The sequence below is a fragment of the Podarcis bocagei genome, assembly GCF_964188305.1.
Source record: "Podarcis bocagei genome assembly, chromosome: 6".
Taxonomy (NCBI): domain Eukaryota; kingdom Metazoa; phylum Chordata; class Lepidosauria; order Squamata; family Lacertidae; genus Podarcis; species Podarcis bocagei.
The window spans coordinates 74,311,921-74,329,117 of record NC_138130.1 but is presented as its reverse complement, the minus strand read 5'-3'; the positions used below and the strand labels follow the sequence as shown (position 1 = coordinate 74,329,117).

At 45.6% G+C, this 17,197-nt stretch overlaps 1 protein-coding gene across 2 annotated transcripts; it reads left to right on the top strand.

The window, feature by feature from the left end:
• The first annotated feature begins 4,633 nt into the window (after nt 1-4,633).
• On the top strand, nt 4,634-13,868 carry GPR161 (G protein-coupled receptor 161). 2 transcript variants are annotated; one of them, XM_081199400.1, is made up of 6 exons: nt 4,634-4,766; nt 8,028-8,439; nt 10,010-10,056; nt 11,199-11,303; nt 11,550-11,669; nt 13,314-13,868. In XM_081199400.1, exons 2-6 carry the CDS (start codon nt 8,072-8,074, stop codon nt 13,559-13,561), a joined length of 888 nt encoding a protein of 295 aa, XP_081055526.1. In that variant the 5' UTR covers nt 4,634-4,766; nt 8,028-8,071; the 3' UTR covers nt 13,562-13,868. The 2 variants fall into 2 exon arrangements, with proteins under 2 accessions (XP_081055526.1, XP_081055525.1); XM_081199399.1 differs by having other exon boundaries at nt 10,010-10,734.
• Nucleotides 13,869-17,197: the final 3,329 nt, after the last annotated feature.

Sequence of the window (17,197 nt, the reverse complement as noted above, 5' to 3'; positions counted from 1 at the left end):
CTGGTAAAGTCAAAACAGATGCAGAGTCACAGTGCCTCCTGTGGCTGTAGAGACTGATACAGGAGAGATATGTTTTGTTGCAAGTGGGGTAGATGAAGGCTTCTGGTTATGCTACTATAGGCGCACCATTGTGTTGCTTCTCTTTGTGCTCCTCCCAGTAGTTACTCTCCCTCTAGTTCAGCCTTTCCCAACCTGTGGGTCCCCAGATGTTGTTGGACTACAACTCCCATCCCATACCACCCCTAGCTAGCAAGGCCAGAGCTCAGGGATGATGGGAGTTGTAGTCCAACAACATCTGGGGACCCACGAGTTGAGAACTGCTGCCACTGCTGTAGATACACAACCTGTCTTTCTCTAGGCACTGTGGTTGTCTGCAGGGGATTCACACAGGGCATGGTTAATGTTGCCACCCTTCATGTCACATTTAATAATAATAATAATAATAATAATAATAATAATAATAATAATAATAATAATAAATTTTGTTTGTATCCCGCTCTCCCCAGCCAAAGCCAGGCTCAGAGCGGCTAACATCATATAAATAAGACAATATGCATAATACAATATACAATATGCAAATAAAATAACATTCAACATTCATTAAAATAATATAGAATAATATTAAATATCAGCATTTCAAAATTAAACAGAAATCCACTCAACAGCTACAATAAGTAATTTCTAAACTCCAATCAATAAAACAAGAGCAAACCACAGTGCACAACATAATACAATACAAAATGAGAAGCAGAGACTGGAAGGTGGGGCGAGGCAGGTGGAAAGAGGCCTTGCCTGATGGAGTCTCTCCCCTCCCAGTTCTTCCTCCAGGCACAGCATCCTCATGAGGAGACCCAGGGCCTGAGGGTGGGGCAAGGCAGGTGGAAAGAGGCCTTGCCTGATGGAGTCTCTCCCCTCCCAGTTCTTCCTCCAGGCACAGCTTCCTTATGAGGAGACCCAGGGCCTGAGGGTGGGGCAAGGCAGGTGGAAGGAGGCCTTGCCTGATGAAGTCTCTCCTCTCCCAGTTCTTCCTCCAGGCACAGCTTCCTTATGAGGAGACCCAGGGCCTGAGGGTGGGGCAAGGCAGGTGGAAGGAGGCCTTGCCTGATGAAGTCTCTCCCCTCACAGTTCTTCCTCCAGGCACAGCTTCCTCATGAGGAGACCCAGGGCCTGAGGGTGGGGCAAGGCAGGTGGAAGGAGGCCTTGCCTGATGAAGTCTCTCCCCTCACAGTTCTTCCTCCAGGCACAGCTTCCTCATGAGGAGACCCAGGGCCGGAGGGTGGGGCAAGGCAGGTGGAAGGAGGCCTTGCCTGATGGAGTCTCTCCCCTCCCAGTTCTTCCTCCAGGCACAGCTTCCTTATGAGGAGACCCAGGGCCTGAGGGTGGGGCAAGGCAGGTGGAAGGAGGCCTTGCCTGATGAAGTCTCTCCCCTCACAGTCAACTCTTTGTAACAGAGTTGACCTGCTAACCGGCCTAGTGCCTGAAGCCAGCTCCCTGTGGAGCACGTCCTTGGGGATCCTGCCATCTTCCATTCTGCGGATGTGACCAAGCCAGCATAGACGTCACTGAGAGGACAAGCTTGTTGGCAAGGCAGCTATGGCATTGGTTCGCCTCTCCAAAAGGCTGTGGGAGAATGTGATGCTAACAACCAAGATCAAGGTCAACCAGGCTTGCCTGTTAACCATGCTGCTTTATGGTAGTGAGTTGTGGACGACTTATAAATCAGTGTTTAATGACTTGGTATATGGCAATTTCTTATGTTCCTCTGGGGATGGGGGGAGCCAGCAGCTTCTTCTCTTCCTTCTTCCATTTTCACTTCAGCACACTGGACTTCCCTTCCCCTGAGAACAAGGAGCAGCAACTGTTGTCCAGGCTAAGGGATGGCCAGATGAAGGTGCCCTGCCCAGGGTGTGGCAAAATCCTTCAGTGGACACTCCACCCTCATATTCCATATCCCTCTGTTCCATAAGAGTTCTGTGTCAAACATTCATCAAAAATATGTTATCTTCTCATTTTCTGGCCAAGCACATACTTTACCTTTGTTCCTTCAACTGCCCAATTAACAGTTTCTATTTACTCTCTAAATCATTTAATCTAAATAGGGAATGAAGTGGTGCTTTAAATTCTGCCAGTTGGATAGAGCTATGTGGGTAGAGAAGAGCAAGGAAAGACACCAAATAAACAAAACACTTCATCATAATTCTTCATTTATTAACAAAACCAATCAAATGTTACATGCACGAAATACTTGCTTTTAACTTTTCTGTGTCTTCTAACACTTGCCAGCAGCTTAACTGCATTTAGGAAACACCCACCCACAGAGTTTTCTGTTCCAACACCCAGTGATATATAGCAAGCTCACCCAGTGAGCAAAAGGATTTTTCTTTTGGCTAGAACGCATGTTTATCTTACTCTTCCACATTTCAGAGATGAAATTAGGCCAGCTCTTGAGTGTTCGCAGTAGCCTTATTCTTACAGCCAGGACTGGCTGAGTCCAGATACATATTTATAGATATTACACAGGACTCTTCTCCATTTACTGTACATCATAAGTTTTCTTTTTTCAAACAATTTAAGAATGTTTAATCTCACAAATAATATGGTTCTTCTTATTGTAGAATAGCTGAAACTCATTTTTACATGTTGCTGTTACTCAGCTATACAAAAGTAACCCATATGTACTCAGAAGCTGCCAGATCCAGTCGTCTTCCAACAGCTCACAAGCCTAGCTGCTAATCCATGCTATACACAACCCCAAAGAAGTATCTGAAGAAGTGTGCATGCACACGAAATCCATGCTATACACAACCCCAAAGAAGTATCTGAAGAAGTGTGCATGCACACGAAAGCTCATACCAAGAACTAACTTAGTTGGTCTTTAAGGTGCTACTGGAAGGATTTTTTTTGTGTGTGTGTGTGTAGAATTTGTAACTCAACTGTAAGACAACTATAAAATCTTCCTCCAAAGGAGTTCAGGGTGATATACACAGTTCTTACTGCCTTTTCATCCTTAAAACTTTGTGCAACAGGAGACACTCATCTATCTATTACTAGTGGTGGCAAGAATGTCAATGGCCAGCAAATGGAAAACTTGTTCATCTCTCTCCATTGATTATTGGTTTGGTAGAGTCCGGGATATAGCTCTCTCTGAGCATCTTACATATCAAAGAAAAGTACGGTAACTAGGGGAGAATCTAAATCGGATCATTTTTATGCTATTTGGTCAATTTTTTATATATATACATCAATACAACAGAGATGGAACATAGATAATGGTCCAATTAAGTTTGTAGAGAGACTATGTTCTAGAAGAATAGGATTAAGTGATTTCTCAATCCCTTGTATTGTGATTATAAAAGATGCATCACATGGATTAATGTAGGGAATTGTTTTACCTTTCTCTTATCCATTGTAGTTTTCCTTATTCTCCCCTTGCTGATATAGAACTTTGATGTTGTTTTTATTTTGTCTTTATTTTAAAAATTAATAAAGTTTCTCTCTCTAAAAAGCTTTGTGAAATAGGTAAAGGAAGAGATTTTGCCCAGTGAGCTTCATGCCCGAGCTGAGCTTTGCTTCCAGATCTTCCCAATCCTAGCCAGACACATCCATACCAGACATTTAAAGCATATTTACACCGCTGTCATGGCTTCCCGTAAAGTATCCTGGGAACTGTAGTTTGTTAATGGCACTGGGGATTGTGAAGAGTAAATTACAGTTCCCAGGATTCTTTGGAGGAAGCCAGTGTTGCCACTACTCCACACTGGCTCTCAGCTTAATTCATTTTGGATCAGTCAGATGAATTTAGCCCAGGCGTGGGCAACTTGAATCCCTCAGGAGTCATCTTCCAGGGCTGCATTCCAGAGGTGGGCAGGCCTGGAACCAAAACTGGGTGGAACAACTTCTTTTCTTCCACCGGCTTCTCCTTTCCTCTCTTTGCCACCAACATTCTGAAATTACTCCAAGGGCTGCATGAAATTAAGCAGGTTCCTTAACTCTGCTTTAGTTTGATGGACTAGGACGCAAACTGTTGGAAAACCTGCTGAATTCTGTAACTTAATTGAAGGTGCTTTGTGTCATTGAAGGAAAGCCCTTTTTGCAAAGTTAGCTTTGTGTGCTGTTCTGATCTTTCCCTAAAATACTGTGGATTCCATCCCTTTCCCACAAATACTCCTTTCTCTTCCTATCTCTCTCCGTGTTGAGTTTTGAGTCTGCTGCACAGCAAAATGGAGGGGAGAGAGAAAGTTTATGGAGTGTGAAAGACAGGAATCCTGAGGGTGGAGGGGAGAACAGCTATATAATATAAACTGTTTAATACTGGCGGTGAACCAGAGTACTGCTTAGGAACATCTCCCAGCTGCTGGTTTTCGAGTAAACCGACTGGTCTCTAAAAGGCAAGGCAGCACTTTTGCCCAGGGCGAGCCTCGGCGTCGTTTCCTCACGTTGCACGGCGCTGACTCGCAGGCAAGCGCGGAGCCGTGGCTCTCTTTCCCCTCGCGAGCGCGAAAGATTAAGAGGCGATACGAAAAGAGGGGCAGCAAACTGGGGAAGGACAAAGGAGGGGAGGAGCGGGTGGGGGAATGGGAGGAGCGAAACGGGGACTGGCGGGATGGGGAAGACTAGCTGGGAGGATGGACGGGGAGGAAAGGGGGTCGGGCGCATTTTCTGGGAGTCTGGCGGCGGCGGCGGCGGCTGTGGGGGGTCCTGGGCGCGGTAACCTGACTCCGCTGGCCCTGGACGGTCGAGCAGGAGGAGATCGGCCGGGTCTGACGGTGAGTGGGTCTCTCTTCCCCGCGCCCCAGCCCGGGATGAAGGGAAGGTGCGCGCAAGAGCGAGAGCGCGCGCGCGCAATGGAGGGGCCATTGTGTACGAGAGGAGGTCCCGGCTGGCCGCCTCTTCGAAGGGGGACCCTCCGGCCCCTGTGCGGGCTCTGGGCGGCCCCCGAACTGGCGAGGCCTCCGCGGATGCGGAACAGAACCGGCTTTGTCTCTCCCCGCGGCTGGCAAGGCGGGCGAGGGAGGGAGGCGCGCGAAGAGCCCCGCCGCCGCCGCCACGGCCCCTTCCACGCCTCCACGGGTGGCAGCTCCAGAGAAAAAGGGCTGGGCTCCAAAGACGGTTGCACGGAGCAAAAATGAAAAAAGCCCGGCTGGGTGCGGGCAGCTGCGGGGACTGGGGGAATACAAGGCGGAAAGACGGCTGGGGAGAAGCGGAGGGCTTCGTCCACTTCTCAGGGTGGCGTGTCGAGAGCATCCAGGGAGTGGGGGACTCGGAACCGACGGCCTCCTCTGCGTTTGGGTTGCTTTCGACGGGTGACGAGATCTTGGGCAGACGGGGATCCCCAGATCTCACACCCAAAAGCGAATGAGATGGGGAAGCTTCATTGCCCGAATCCGTCGTTTGATGCATGCAACTCTAGGCCTGCTTAAGATCACAGACGGCTTCCATTGATTCACACACACACAATTGTGCGGGAAGCGAGTTGCTGCCTCGTGGTGGAACCCCGTGTCGCTAGCAAACGTGTGAATGAAGCAATGCACTTGGGGAAAGAATCCTAGACTGGTAGAGTTGGGCGGGGCTCTGAGGAGCATCAACCTCCTGCAATGTAGGAATCACAACTAGATCATCCATGGCAGATGGCCATCCAACCTCTGCTTTAAAACCTCCAAAGAAGGAGAGTTCACCACGTCCCATGGGAGTCTGTTCCACTGCCCAACAGTTCTTACTTTCAGAAAGTTATTCCTGATGTTTACTCAGAATCTCTTTTCTTGTAACTTGAATCCATTGGTTCAGGTCCTGCCCTCCAGAGCAGGAGAAAACAAGCTTGCTCCGTCTTCCATGTGACAGCCTTTTAGATATTTGAAGATAAGGCTCACATGATTGGTCTTGCCCATATGGTTCATAGCAAGGGAAGCCAATATGGTGCCCTCCAGCTGTTCCGGACTACAACTCCCATCATCCCTGACCATTGGCTACAACATCTGGAGAGCACCACATCAGCTAGTTACCCGTTTTATAGTACTGTATTACATTTCTGCACACGAACAGGACTGCACCACAAGAAAGAGGGAACCAATTGTTCTGTTTTTTTGTGGATGAAAAGAGCTGATATACAGTGTAGGATTTCTGATCTGTATTAGTAGACCCCTTTTTGAACTGTGGTATTACATGTTCTGCATTAATTAATAGATCCAGAGCAAAAGGGCAAAGGTTGCATTTGTGTCCCTGCATGAAAAACTGTGCTGTGGTGTACATGCAAAACTAATGTTGAGCACTTAAAATCCCATTGATTTCAATGTGAGAATTAAGCAAGTGATTAATTTCCCCCAGTTGATGTCACCGGATCTTAGAAAGTGCTTGCATTTGACTAGAATCATACCTCTGATTGACAGACCTTTGGGCAGCTTGCTCAGGGTACCAGCGGTAACCAATGGAGGGAGTAGTCTGGTCCTTTCTAAATGTATGAAAATGCTTTGAGTCTCCTGATGAGTAAGAATTGCTACTGCCCTACATGTGTAAAACCTTTCGGAATTCTTGAGCACACTATTGCTCATTCAACAGAGAAAGGTACTGCAGATTGTGGGCAGAAATCCCTGCTTCCATTTAAAAGCTAGAACAGGGAGATATTCCTATCACTAGCTATCTACTTGTGTGGAATGCAATAAGTGTTATGTACTTAACCCTGCTGCTGATTATTGTTATTACTCAAAGGACAGATTTAATTGGTGTAAAGGGAAATAGAGAATTATCTGTGTACCAAGCAATTAGATACACAATAGTCACTGTGAGACAGATCTGTTACCCATACAATGAACTCTCAACTCATTGCCGCCTCAATTTTGCTACTGCTACTATAGCTGGTTGAAATTCTTGAAATGTCAGGGAAATACTGAAAAAACATTGGAGGCTAACAGTGCAAGCCTAACCATGTCTGCTCGGAAGTAAGTACCGTTGCATTCAATGGAGCTTACTCCCAGGTAAGTAGGGTTAGAATTGAAGTCCCATAAATTTCAATGTGAAGTGTGCTCAACAAATTTACTCTGGATCCAAATGGTGATGGGTGCCACTTTTCAGTAGAATATTAAAACAATAATGATCAATAAAACTTTATAATAAAACAGAAGAGGCTAATCTCGAAGAAGCTTTTTTCAATTGCAGGAGGGCAGTTACACCCCTTGGAACTGGGTGGTGGCAGCTCATCAAGCTGTTTCTGCTTCTTCTCCTTCACCTCAGGGCAAGGTGGCTGTTTGTTTACACTGAGTTGTTCCTCCCAATTGAGACATCCCCCACTACCTACTGTATTGGCCCAAATATAAGCCGCACTCAAATATAAGCCCCATCTTTAAAATTGATGGGGGGGAAGGAAAATAGACAATACCCGAATATAAGCCGCACCCTTAAAATTGGAGGGGGAGGGGGATTCCGAAAGGCACCCACCCAATGAAGCACAGTCACACAACGAGGAACACGCACGAGGCTTGCCCAGGGAGGGTGGGGGGAATCAAAAGGGGGGTCAAAAAGCACCCGTCCCAAACAAGCACACTCACCACTGAAGGCCATACGGTCGCCCGCTGCCTAATACAGTAACTGCTTTGCTGGCAGCCTTCCCCCTTCCTTACAGCAGCTCAGGGGAGGCTTGGGAGCGGCAGGTGGGCTGCGCACCATTCCCTTGCGCTCCTGGGCTGCTTCCTGGTGGGGGAGCCACGCCGCTTTGCTGGTGGCCTTCCCCCCCCTTCCTCCTTCTTTCTGGTGGTTCGGGCAAAGCTTGGGAGCCACGGTTGGGACAGGCAGCCTTGTCCCGCACCCCTGACGTGGGCAGCTGTTTCAGCAGCGATATCGTAAGGTCACAAATATCAGCCACACTTTAACTTTTCACAGTCGGAATTTTGGGGGGAAAGTGTGACTTACCTTTGGGCCAATATGGTATATATGCAGCATTCCTCAAGAGAATAGGACAGACACTGAGTGTGAAAAATCTGCCAGTAAGTCTCCACCTGCATTGGCAAAGAATATATATAGTATCTCTTCTTTTTCAGGTGTCCAGCATGTCCTGGCTGCTCCAAAACAGGACGCTCCGACAATGAGCATCAACTCGCCTCTCAGCAACGAGAACGCTTCAGGGAACCTTACAGTGCTGGAAGACGGAGCTGGCCGAGTTACAGAGTCCATTGCTATTATTGTCATCACCATTTTCATTTGTTTAGGAAACCTGGTGATCGTCCTCACTCTTTACAAGAAGTCGTACCTCCTCACTCTGAGCAACAAGTTTGTTTTCAGCCTGACCTTGTCCAATTTCCTCCTCTCTGTGCTGGTGCTTCCTTTCGTCGTGACCAGCTCCATCCGGCGGGAATGGATCTTCGGAGTCGTTTGGTGCAACTTCTCTGCCCTGCTCTACATGCTGATCAGCTCGGCCAGTATGCTCACTCTCGGACTCATTGCAATCGACCGGTATGCTGTCATAGAATCATAGCATCACAGAGTCAGAAGGGACCCTGAGGATCATCTAAGCCAGGGGTGTCAAACCCAAATTCATCGGGGGCCGCATCAGCAGTTTCGTCACCCTCAAAGGGCCGGTTGTATCTGTAGGACTTACAGTACAGGAGAGAAGGGTTCAGGCAGCCGTTGGATCTGTCACATTACAGGATGGCATGCGCTCAATATAAAAACAAGTGGGAGGTTTCCTGAATGCATGTAAAGTGGAGGTTTCCTGTGTAGAATGGCCGGCGCCGCTAGAGGGCAGACGTTCTCTGGCTTGTAGGCTGCCGCGCATGCGCTGAAGAGGCGGCTTTCTTGTGTCAAAAAAAAAAAGTGAGAATAAAAGGTGAAGGCTGGCGGCGGCTACACAGGCCACATGACGAGGTCTGGCGAGCCGGATTCGGCCCGCGGGCCTTGTGTTTGACACCTGTGATCTAAGCCCAACCCCTGCAATGCAGGAATATGCAGCTGTCCCTTATGGGGATCAAACCTGCAACCTTGGTGTTATCAGCACCAGGCTGTAACCAACTGAGCTATCCAGCTGCTTACATTACAGATGGGATGTGGGTGAGCAGTAAAGACAAGCCAGAATACACCTGTGCAGAGAGGGAGACCCGGCTTAAAGTAATACAGGACAAGATTGTCCTGACAGAAAATACTTTTGGGGGAGTCTACAAGCGCAGGTGGCACTGTGGGTTAAACTTTTGGGGGAGTCTACAAGTGCAGGTGGCACCGGAAGCTGTATGCTGGCTCCCTCGGCCAATAAAGTGAGATGAGTGCCGCAACCCCAGAGTCAGTCACGACTGGACCTAATGGTCAGGGGTCCCTTTACCTTTACCTTACAAGCATCAAAGAGTGATCAGACAGAACCATTCCTCTATGGGGCCTCCCAGAAGACATCTAGCTGGCCACTCTAGGAAACAGGATATGAACATAAGAAGAATCCAGTTGGGTTGACCAATGGCTCATCTAATCCAGCATCTTGTTCTCTCAGCGGCCAGCCAGATTACAGTGGGAAGCCTGCAAGCAGCGTCTGAGTTGGACAGCACCCTCCCCTGTACCTAATAATAAATAATAATAATAAATTTGTATTTATACCCCGCCCTTCCCGGTTCAGAAAACCAGGCTCAGGGCGGCTAACAACAAATTTAAAACACTTAATTGATGCAACAAAAAACAGCATAAAATACAGTATAAAACGTGAATAACAATAAATTCAGAATTCAAAAATCAATTTAGTATGCACTAAATTTAGTGTGCACATTCATGTAACATCATAAATGTCAGCTGGTGCTCCAGCACACCTAATTAAAAACTGCACAATAATGACAGATTTGTACAATTTATATTTTAGCATCATCACTTTGTGTGTCCTTTGAGCTCCAAACCATGCAATAGCTGTATCTGTAGAAGCTGCCCCTTTGGTTGATTACTGGGGCGAGTTTCAAATAACCGAGAGCAAGTTTTTCAAAGAAATGACTCATTTCCCCTTCTTACTGCATGCTTTGTAAGGTTGCTGAAACCTCCTTTTATTTTTCCTCAGGTACTACGCTGTCCTGTACCCGATGGTTTACCCAATGAAGATTACAGGTAACAGAGCTGTTGTTGCCCTTCTGTACGTCTGGCTGCATTCCCTCATCGGGTGCCTTCCTCCGCTCTTTGGCTGGTCTTCGTTAGAGTTTGACCAGTTCAAATGGATGTGTGTGGCCGCGTGGCATAAAGAAGCAGGCTACACTGCCTTTTGGCAGATCTGGTGCGCGCTGCTGCCCTTCTTAGTCATGATGATTTGCTACGGATTCATATTCCGCGTGGCCAGGATTAAAGCGCGGAAGATTCACTGTGGGAGCGTGGTCATCGCAGAGGAAGACACCCAAAGGAATGGGAGGAAAAACTCCAGCACTTCAACGTCCTCGTCAGGCAGCCGAAGGAACGCTTTCCAAGGAGTCGTTTATTCTGCCAATCAATGCAAAGCTTTGATAACGATCTTGGTTGTGATTGGTGCTTTTGTAATCACATGGGGGCCTTATATGGTGGTTATTACATCCGAGGCGCTTTGGGGGAAAGACAGCATTTCTCCTGCTTTGGAGACACTGGCAACTTGGTTGTCTTTTACGAGTGCTATTTGCCACCCTTTGATTTATGGACTCTGGAATAAAACGGTACGCAAAGAGTTGCTGGGAATGTGCTTTGGAGACCGGTACTACAGAGAATCATTTGTTCAACGGCAAAGGACATCCAGATTATTTAGTATTTCTAATAGGATCACAGGTAATAAAGCATGGTGGTATGGCTTATGGTATGATTTCTCTAAATACGACTTTCTCACCCAAAGGCTTGTTGCCTTTTTATTATTTTTATGCTTGCCAGGTGATGTTGAAGAAATATTAGTAGTCTCTCAAATGTTTTAGTTAAGGTTACTTAAACATCGGTTGCTCATGTCGACAGGGAAACATTCAGATCCCACTACCACTGAAAGGGAGAGGAATAAATTCCCCGTCTTTGATTTCTCCTTTGGAGATGGTATTCCTATCATTTGGTGTTTAACTCTGGATTATGCAAACATACTTGTAGCAGCATTTTCATTAACTCTCAGTACAGATGCTGCAGTTTAGCTGTTGGCTAAATCAAACAGCTGGATAATAAGTCGTGGGAGCTTCGGAAGATGCTTTTGTTAAATCTCCCTGCACTTCTCCAGGATGTAGTTTGCTAATGCTGAAGGTCTTTTTTTGCAGATTTGGGACTCTCTCCACATCTCACAGCTCTCATGGCAGGTGAGAGGACTTTAGGACACAGCAGCAGCACTGGCGATACAGGATTCAGCTGCTCTCAGGATTCAGGTAACTCTTCCTTTTTTAAAATTTCACTTGCATTTCCCAAGATGTGAGAAACTATTATTATAAGAAACTGGTGGCACTTGCTGGTAACAGTGTTTAGCAATTCAAGGTGCTGGTCTTGATCTATATAGCCCTCCATGGCTTGGGACCTCTGTACCCAGCAGAATGCCTCCTCCCATTTTTTTTTGCACGTATTCATCATAGTAATTCTTCCATAAATTAACTGTACAAGCCATGGTCTTGTTTTAGGAACAGATGTCATGCTGCTTGAAGACTATAGTTCTGATGGAGTTCATCACCCACATTGCCTTTATCCCCATCGACGGAGGAGTTCTGTGACTTTTGAAGATGAAGTGGAACAAACTAAAGGTGTGCTGAGGCTGGGTATTTTAGTCCAAAGCAGACAGAAAACACTTAAAATATTATTGTGTACTATTCAAGTGTTAAAAACCAGACAGCTCTCTGTCAAAATAGCTTACAGCTATGAGACATAAGGTGGAAGAAAAGAGATGTTGGATGAAACACGATTTATTTACTACTTTTACCTTTCAGCAGGGATGCAGGTGGCGCTGTGGGTTAAACCACAGAGCCTAGGGCTTGCCAATCAGAAGGTCGGCAGTTTGAATCCCTGCGATGGGGTGAGCTCCCGTTACTCGGTCCCTGCTCCTGCCAACCTAGCAGTTCGAAAGCACGTCAAAGTGCAAGTAGATAAATAGGTACCGCTCTGGCGGGAAGGTAAACGGTGTTTCTGTGCACTGCTCTGGTTCGCCAGAAGCGGCTTAATCATGCTGGTCACGTGACCCGGAAGCTGTACAGCGGCTCCCTCGGCCAATAAAGCGAGATGAGCGCCGCAACCCCAGAGTCGGCCACGACTGGACCTAATGGTCAGGGGTCCCTTTACCTTACCTTTTTACCTTTCAGCCAATACATAAGGTGTACAGTCAGTGCTTTTTTTCTGGGGGTAATCAACAGTACACAGTACTGACACATTTTTTCTAGAAGAAAAGCACTGTGTACAGTACTTGACTATATTCAACTTGGAAGGTTTTGGTTCACCTGTGGTGTAGTGTGTCATCTGAACCAATGAACTATGGTTAGCACTAACTATGGCTAGTTTCAAACATGCCAACAAAACTCTAGTTACTGAAACCAGTTGGTTTAAAACTAACCATATTTAGTATTAGCCATTGTTCCAGATCTAGATGACATGACAAACTGAGGTCAATCCAAGGTGGAAGCTTCCAAATTCCTCCAGGTAGTGAAGGAGCAGGGGAGGCTGGCAAGGAATGTGTGACTTCAGGCGGTGACTAAGCTTGATCAGGTTTCACTAAACCGTTCGCATCTTGCTAAGCTATACTTTAGCATGGCAGCTGTTCTTCACTAATGGAAGCTAAGGAATAACATGCAAAAAGCCAAGGGGTGAAACATACAGTAAAGAAGGATAAAAACTACTTTAAAAACAGGGGACCCATATAGGGGAGCTATAGATTGTGGATAAGACACAGAAGACAATAAAATAAAATGGGACCTGAGTTAAGGAAATTGTTCAAGGGCAACTTACAGACCTGGTGCTGCAGATATTGAATAAAATAATAACCTGTAATTTCTGTGCTACCAGTAAGACCAGGCATGGGCAGGTGTTTTGTTAGCTCATGGATAAAAACAATGATACAAGTATTTGTCCTGTTGTTATTATTACTGAAGTCAGTGTTTAATTCAGAACCATTTCCCCCCCATTTAGATGACTTTTGCAAGCAGCCTCAATATCTGCTGCCAATACACTGTAGTTTAAGTTTACGGATAGATGTCTTTATTAAAATATCAGGCATTTGCTTTGCTTTGACTCTCCATTTGGTTAGTTTTAGAATTATTATGTTATTCCATGGTAGAATCCTGAAATTATCTATATTAATAGATCCACTGAAAAACTACTTTGTGTATGAAGTCTACAAATAGTTCCTTGTGGGCAAGGCTTCCATATGTTCTTCTAAACTGTCTGTTTTCTCTGTTCAGAAGCAGCAAAGAACTCTGTTCTCCAGGTAAAAGCTGACGTTCATAAGTCTCTGGACAGTTACGCATCCAGCCTGGCCAAAGCTATTGAGGCAGACGTGAGGATCACCTTGTTTGGTGGAGACGCTTTACCTGGCTCTCTGTTTCCAGTGCGAACTGTGACAGGCGGCAACGCTGGTGCCCGGCGTGGGGGCAGGACCCACGTTGGCCAAAGACTGCAGCTACAGAGCATTGAGGAAGGGAACACTTGAAATTTCTCCCAACAAGGAACAGACAGAACCACTAGGGACAATACAAGGCCTTTTGAAAGGAAAGCAAAATGGCCTTCAGCGTTTTAGTCCAAGGACATCTAAAAAGAAAAAACCTGAAGTCTTGTCTTAACAGTATTAGAATTTGTGTGCATATGTCAAATATATGTGTTTTGCCCTTCAGGGTAGGGTTAAGGCCACCTTGTGCCTGACTGACTGCTCAGTTAGGAAACAGGTCAAAACAAAAAGGAAATTAGAAGTAGACAAGAGAGGCTACTCACAACATGAATGATAAGCTCTGCTTCTTGAAGTGATATGGGATTCCTTACAGGATCCTCTTCCTACTTGTTCTCTCTTTAATTCCACCCACTGACACTATCCCTTTGAGACAGCTCCTTTCCTCCACCCACCCTGTGCTTTCATAAATGCAACATTTCATAATGCAACAAATTCATAAAATGCAATTTCCTTCACATGCTCCTGGAGAACAGTATAAAGAAACACAACAGTTGCCTTAATAGATCAAGTGGAGTTTGTCATGTCTAGTGTTCGGCAATGGCTGAGAGATGGCATGATGTGGAGAAGACAAGGAAACTGAAAAGGAAAACTTTCAGGCATCAAGGATTGGCTCCTTACCAGATCGGAAAGGAGATGAATGGGCTGCAATCCTAACACCATTTGTCTGGGAATGAGCCCCACTGAATTCAGTACTTCTGAGTAGACATAAGTTAGGACGGCACTGTAAAGCAGGAGGTGTTTTATGGTTGGACGCATGCAGAAATGTATGTCTAGTCTTACTTTAATGACTTGAGAAGTGCCATGTATGTGGTTTTAACTAATGCACACCAGTTTACATCCCATTGGTGGTGTTTCCAGGTAAGCTGTGAATCAGGTTTTCCTGATGTGAAACCAGCATAAAGTGAGTGTTTGAAAACTGGAATTCATCAAGTCATCCACAGCACAGTGCAACTCATACTCAGTCAAACTGAAACCTTTTCAGACACCTGCTTGAAAGCCTCTGTCCCTCTTTTCTTCTCTCTCTTCCCCCCCCACCCCCGTACTTCTGTTTTGGGTTTCACAGAAAGGCTGGAATCTTGAGTCTGCTGAAACAATTGGGAGTTTTGCTATGCCAGAGCATAGCTATCACTAATCAGGCTTTGACAAAAATTAGCAAATGGTTAGCTCAGAATGCTGGGTTTGCAGGGGCAGCTTTGAATTCAGCAGCGCGTACTGTGATGCACCTTGCCTTTAAATTCTCATTTTATCCCATCTATAACATGCAGAAATAGTAGGTGCTATTTACCTACTTGTGCCATATAGGGTTACTGAAATAATTATCATACAGTGGTCAAAACATATTTCAAGTGCCATGAATAAACCTCCAGACATACAGTATGTCCATAGCTACTAATTCTTTAAGGTTAGAAGGGAGAAATGAGACTCTTTTTAGTGGTGGTGCTGTAGCATCGTCTCCTTAAGACCACTTTGAATTTCCACTTCAGTTCTGCTTAAATCTGTGGGAACGTATTCCAAGTAAATATAGCTGGGATCACAGCCATGCAGGCTGGGGCTGATAGGTGCTGGAGTCCAACAATATCTGGAGGGCCACTGGTTCCCCATCCCTGCTAATAGCCTAGTGAATATGCTAACAATGCTTTTATGTGCATGGAAGAGTTGCTGAATTTCCCCTAAGTATTCCTCCTAGCACCACAGCAAAATGCTGCCCTGAAACACTCCCTTTCCTTTACAGGGGGTGTGGAGGATGTCATAAGGTGAGGCTTGTAAAACCTCTGGATGCGCTTTTAAATTTCATAAGGATATGTTTCCATTTGTATTACTCCGCTCAGTAATGTAAATCACTGTGTGACAAAAAGCACTTGCCAATCTTTGGTTAAACAAATGAATCTTTAGAGTAACCAATTATTTTGATGGTAGGAGTCCAAGATTTTGCACAGACCTTTTCTCAAACCATCTACCCCAATGATGTTTACAACAGTTACAACTGTGCCAAGAGCTTTGAAATGTTTTAATATTCTGTGTATAACACCTGTTCTGCAATACTGAGCAGCTCTTAACAACTTTGGTAAATGTGTTCAAGCACTCCTGCTGCTAATAACCTTTCTACAGAACAGTGACATTTTTATACTTGCTTTCCCCCTTCCTTAACTGCAAATGGAAAATAATTACATATTTCAAATATTAAGGAATTCCCTCAGATGAATCACAGGTGGAGGCTACTGTGGCTAACATCTAAGGCTGCAGTCCTAAACACCTGGGAGTCTCATTGAACTTAAGAGTCTTTACTTCTAAGTAGATATACAGTGGTGCCCCGCAAGACGAATGCCTCGCAAGATGGAAAACTCGCTAGACGAAAGAGTTTTCCGTTTTGGAGGTGCTTCGCAAAACGAATTTCCTATGGGCTTGCTTCGTAAGACGACAATGTCTTGCGAGTTCCTGCTGGGTTTTTTCCCTCCCCCCTTTTTTCTAAGCCGCTAAGCCGCTTATCAACTGATTCGATCAGCAGATAAGCTGCTAATAGCGCTAATCCGCTAATCCGTCAATGGGCTTGCTTCGCAAGACAAAAAACCGCTAGACGAAGAGAATCACAGAACGGATTCTTTTCGTCTTGCGAGGCACCACTGTACTGCAATAATAACATAAACACAATGTGAATTTTTGGGGGGGAAGATTATCCTAACTTTTCCTGCTGAAGACCTTGCATCTTGCAGGGCTGGCCCTAATTTTAAGCAGCGCAAGGCAGCAGATGCTGGGATAAGGGAGAGCAAAGATGTGGTAGGGACTCTGCTTCATACAAACCAATCTGTGCCCTCTAAGCTGCCTGGAGATTGGGTGGTCTAGTCAGCCTCTGTATTTGAACTGGGGTGGAGCTGGAGCAGGGAACCATCCTGCCTTTCACCTCAGGCAGCAGCATATCTTGGGCCAGCCCTGGCATCTTGCAATGTCTTCATGTCACTGTCACATCTGATGTGCCTTCAGGACACTGCTACCAGCTCCCTCAGACCCCAGGTAATTCTCAAGTCACATAGTGGCAATGGAAGCTTGTGCCCCAAATCAAGAAGCCAAAAGTATTTTCAAGAGACTGATACGGTTTCTCTTGCCTGTATTTCAAAGAAAAAAACCTATTGGAAGTAATTGGGCCTATTAAACCAGCCTTGTTTCCGTAGTAGAGGAACAGATGGAGGAGTCAGATAGCTATGGTCAGCATTTGCTGTTTCATTGCAAAGAACTTTGAAAGGGTGAATAGATAAATTTATGGAGGATAAGACTATAAATGTTTACTAATCCATGATGCCTATGTTATTTCTCACATCAGAGGTAGCATGCCTCTTGGTGCCTGTTGCTGGGGTTCACGACAGGGAGAGTGTTGTTGCACTTATGTCCTACTTGTGAGCTTCCTGTAGGCCTCTATCTGGTTGGTCACTGTGAGAACAGGATGCCGGATTAGATGGGCCTTTGCTTTGGTACAGCAGGTCTCTCTATTTCCTTATGGTACTCTTACTGAGAAGAAAAGTAAGTTAATGAAATAATATTGTCATGCAGATTTTTGTCATTGTTGCATTCTCATTTTGTATTCCCTCCCCCAATTGTTAAAAAAGATATATGGTTTTCTATATGAAT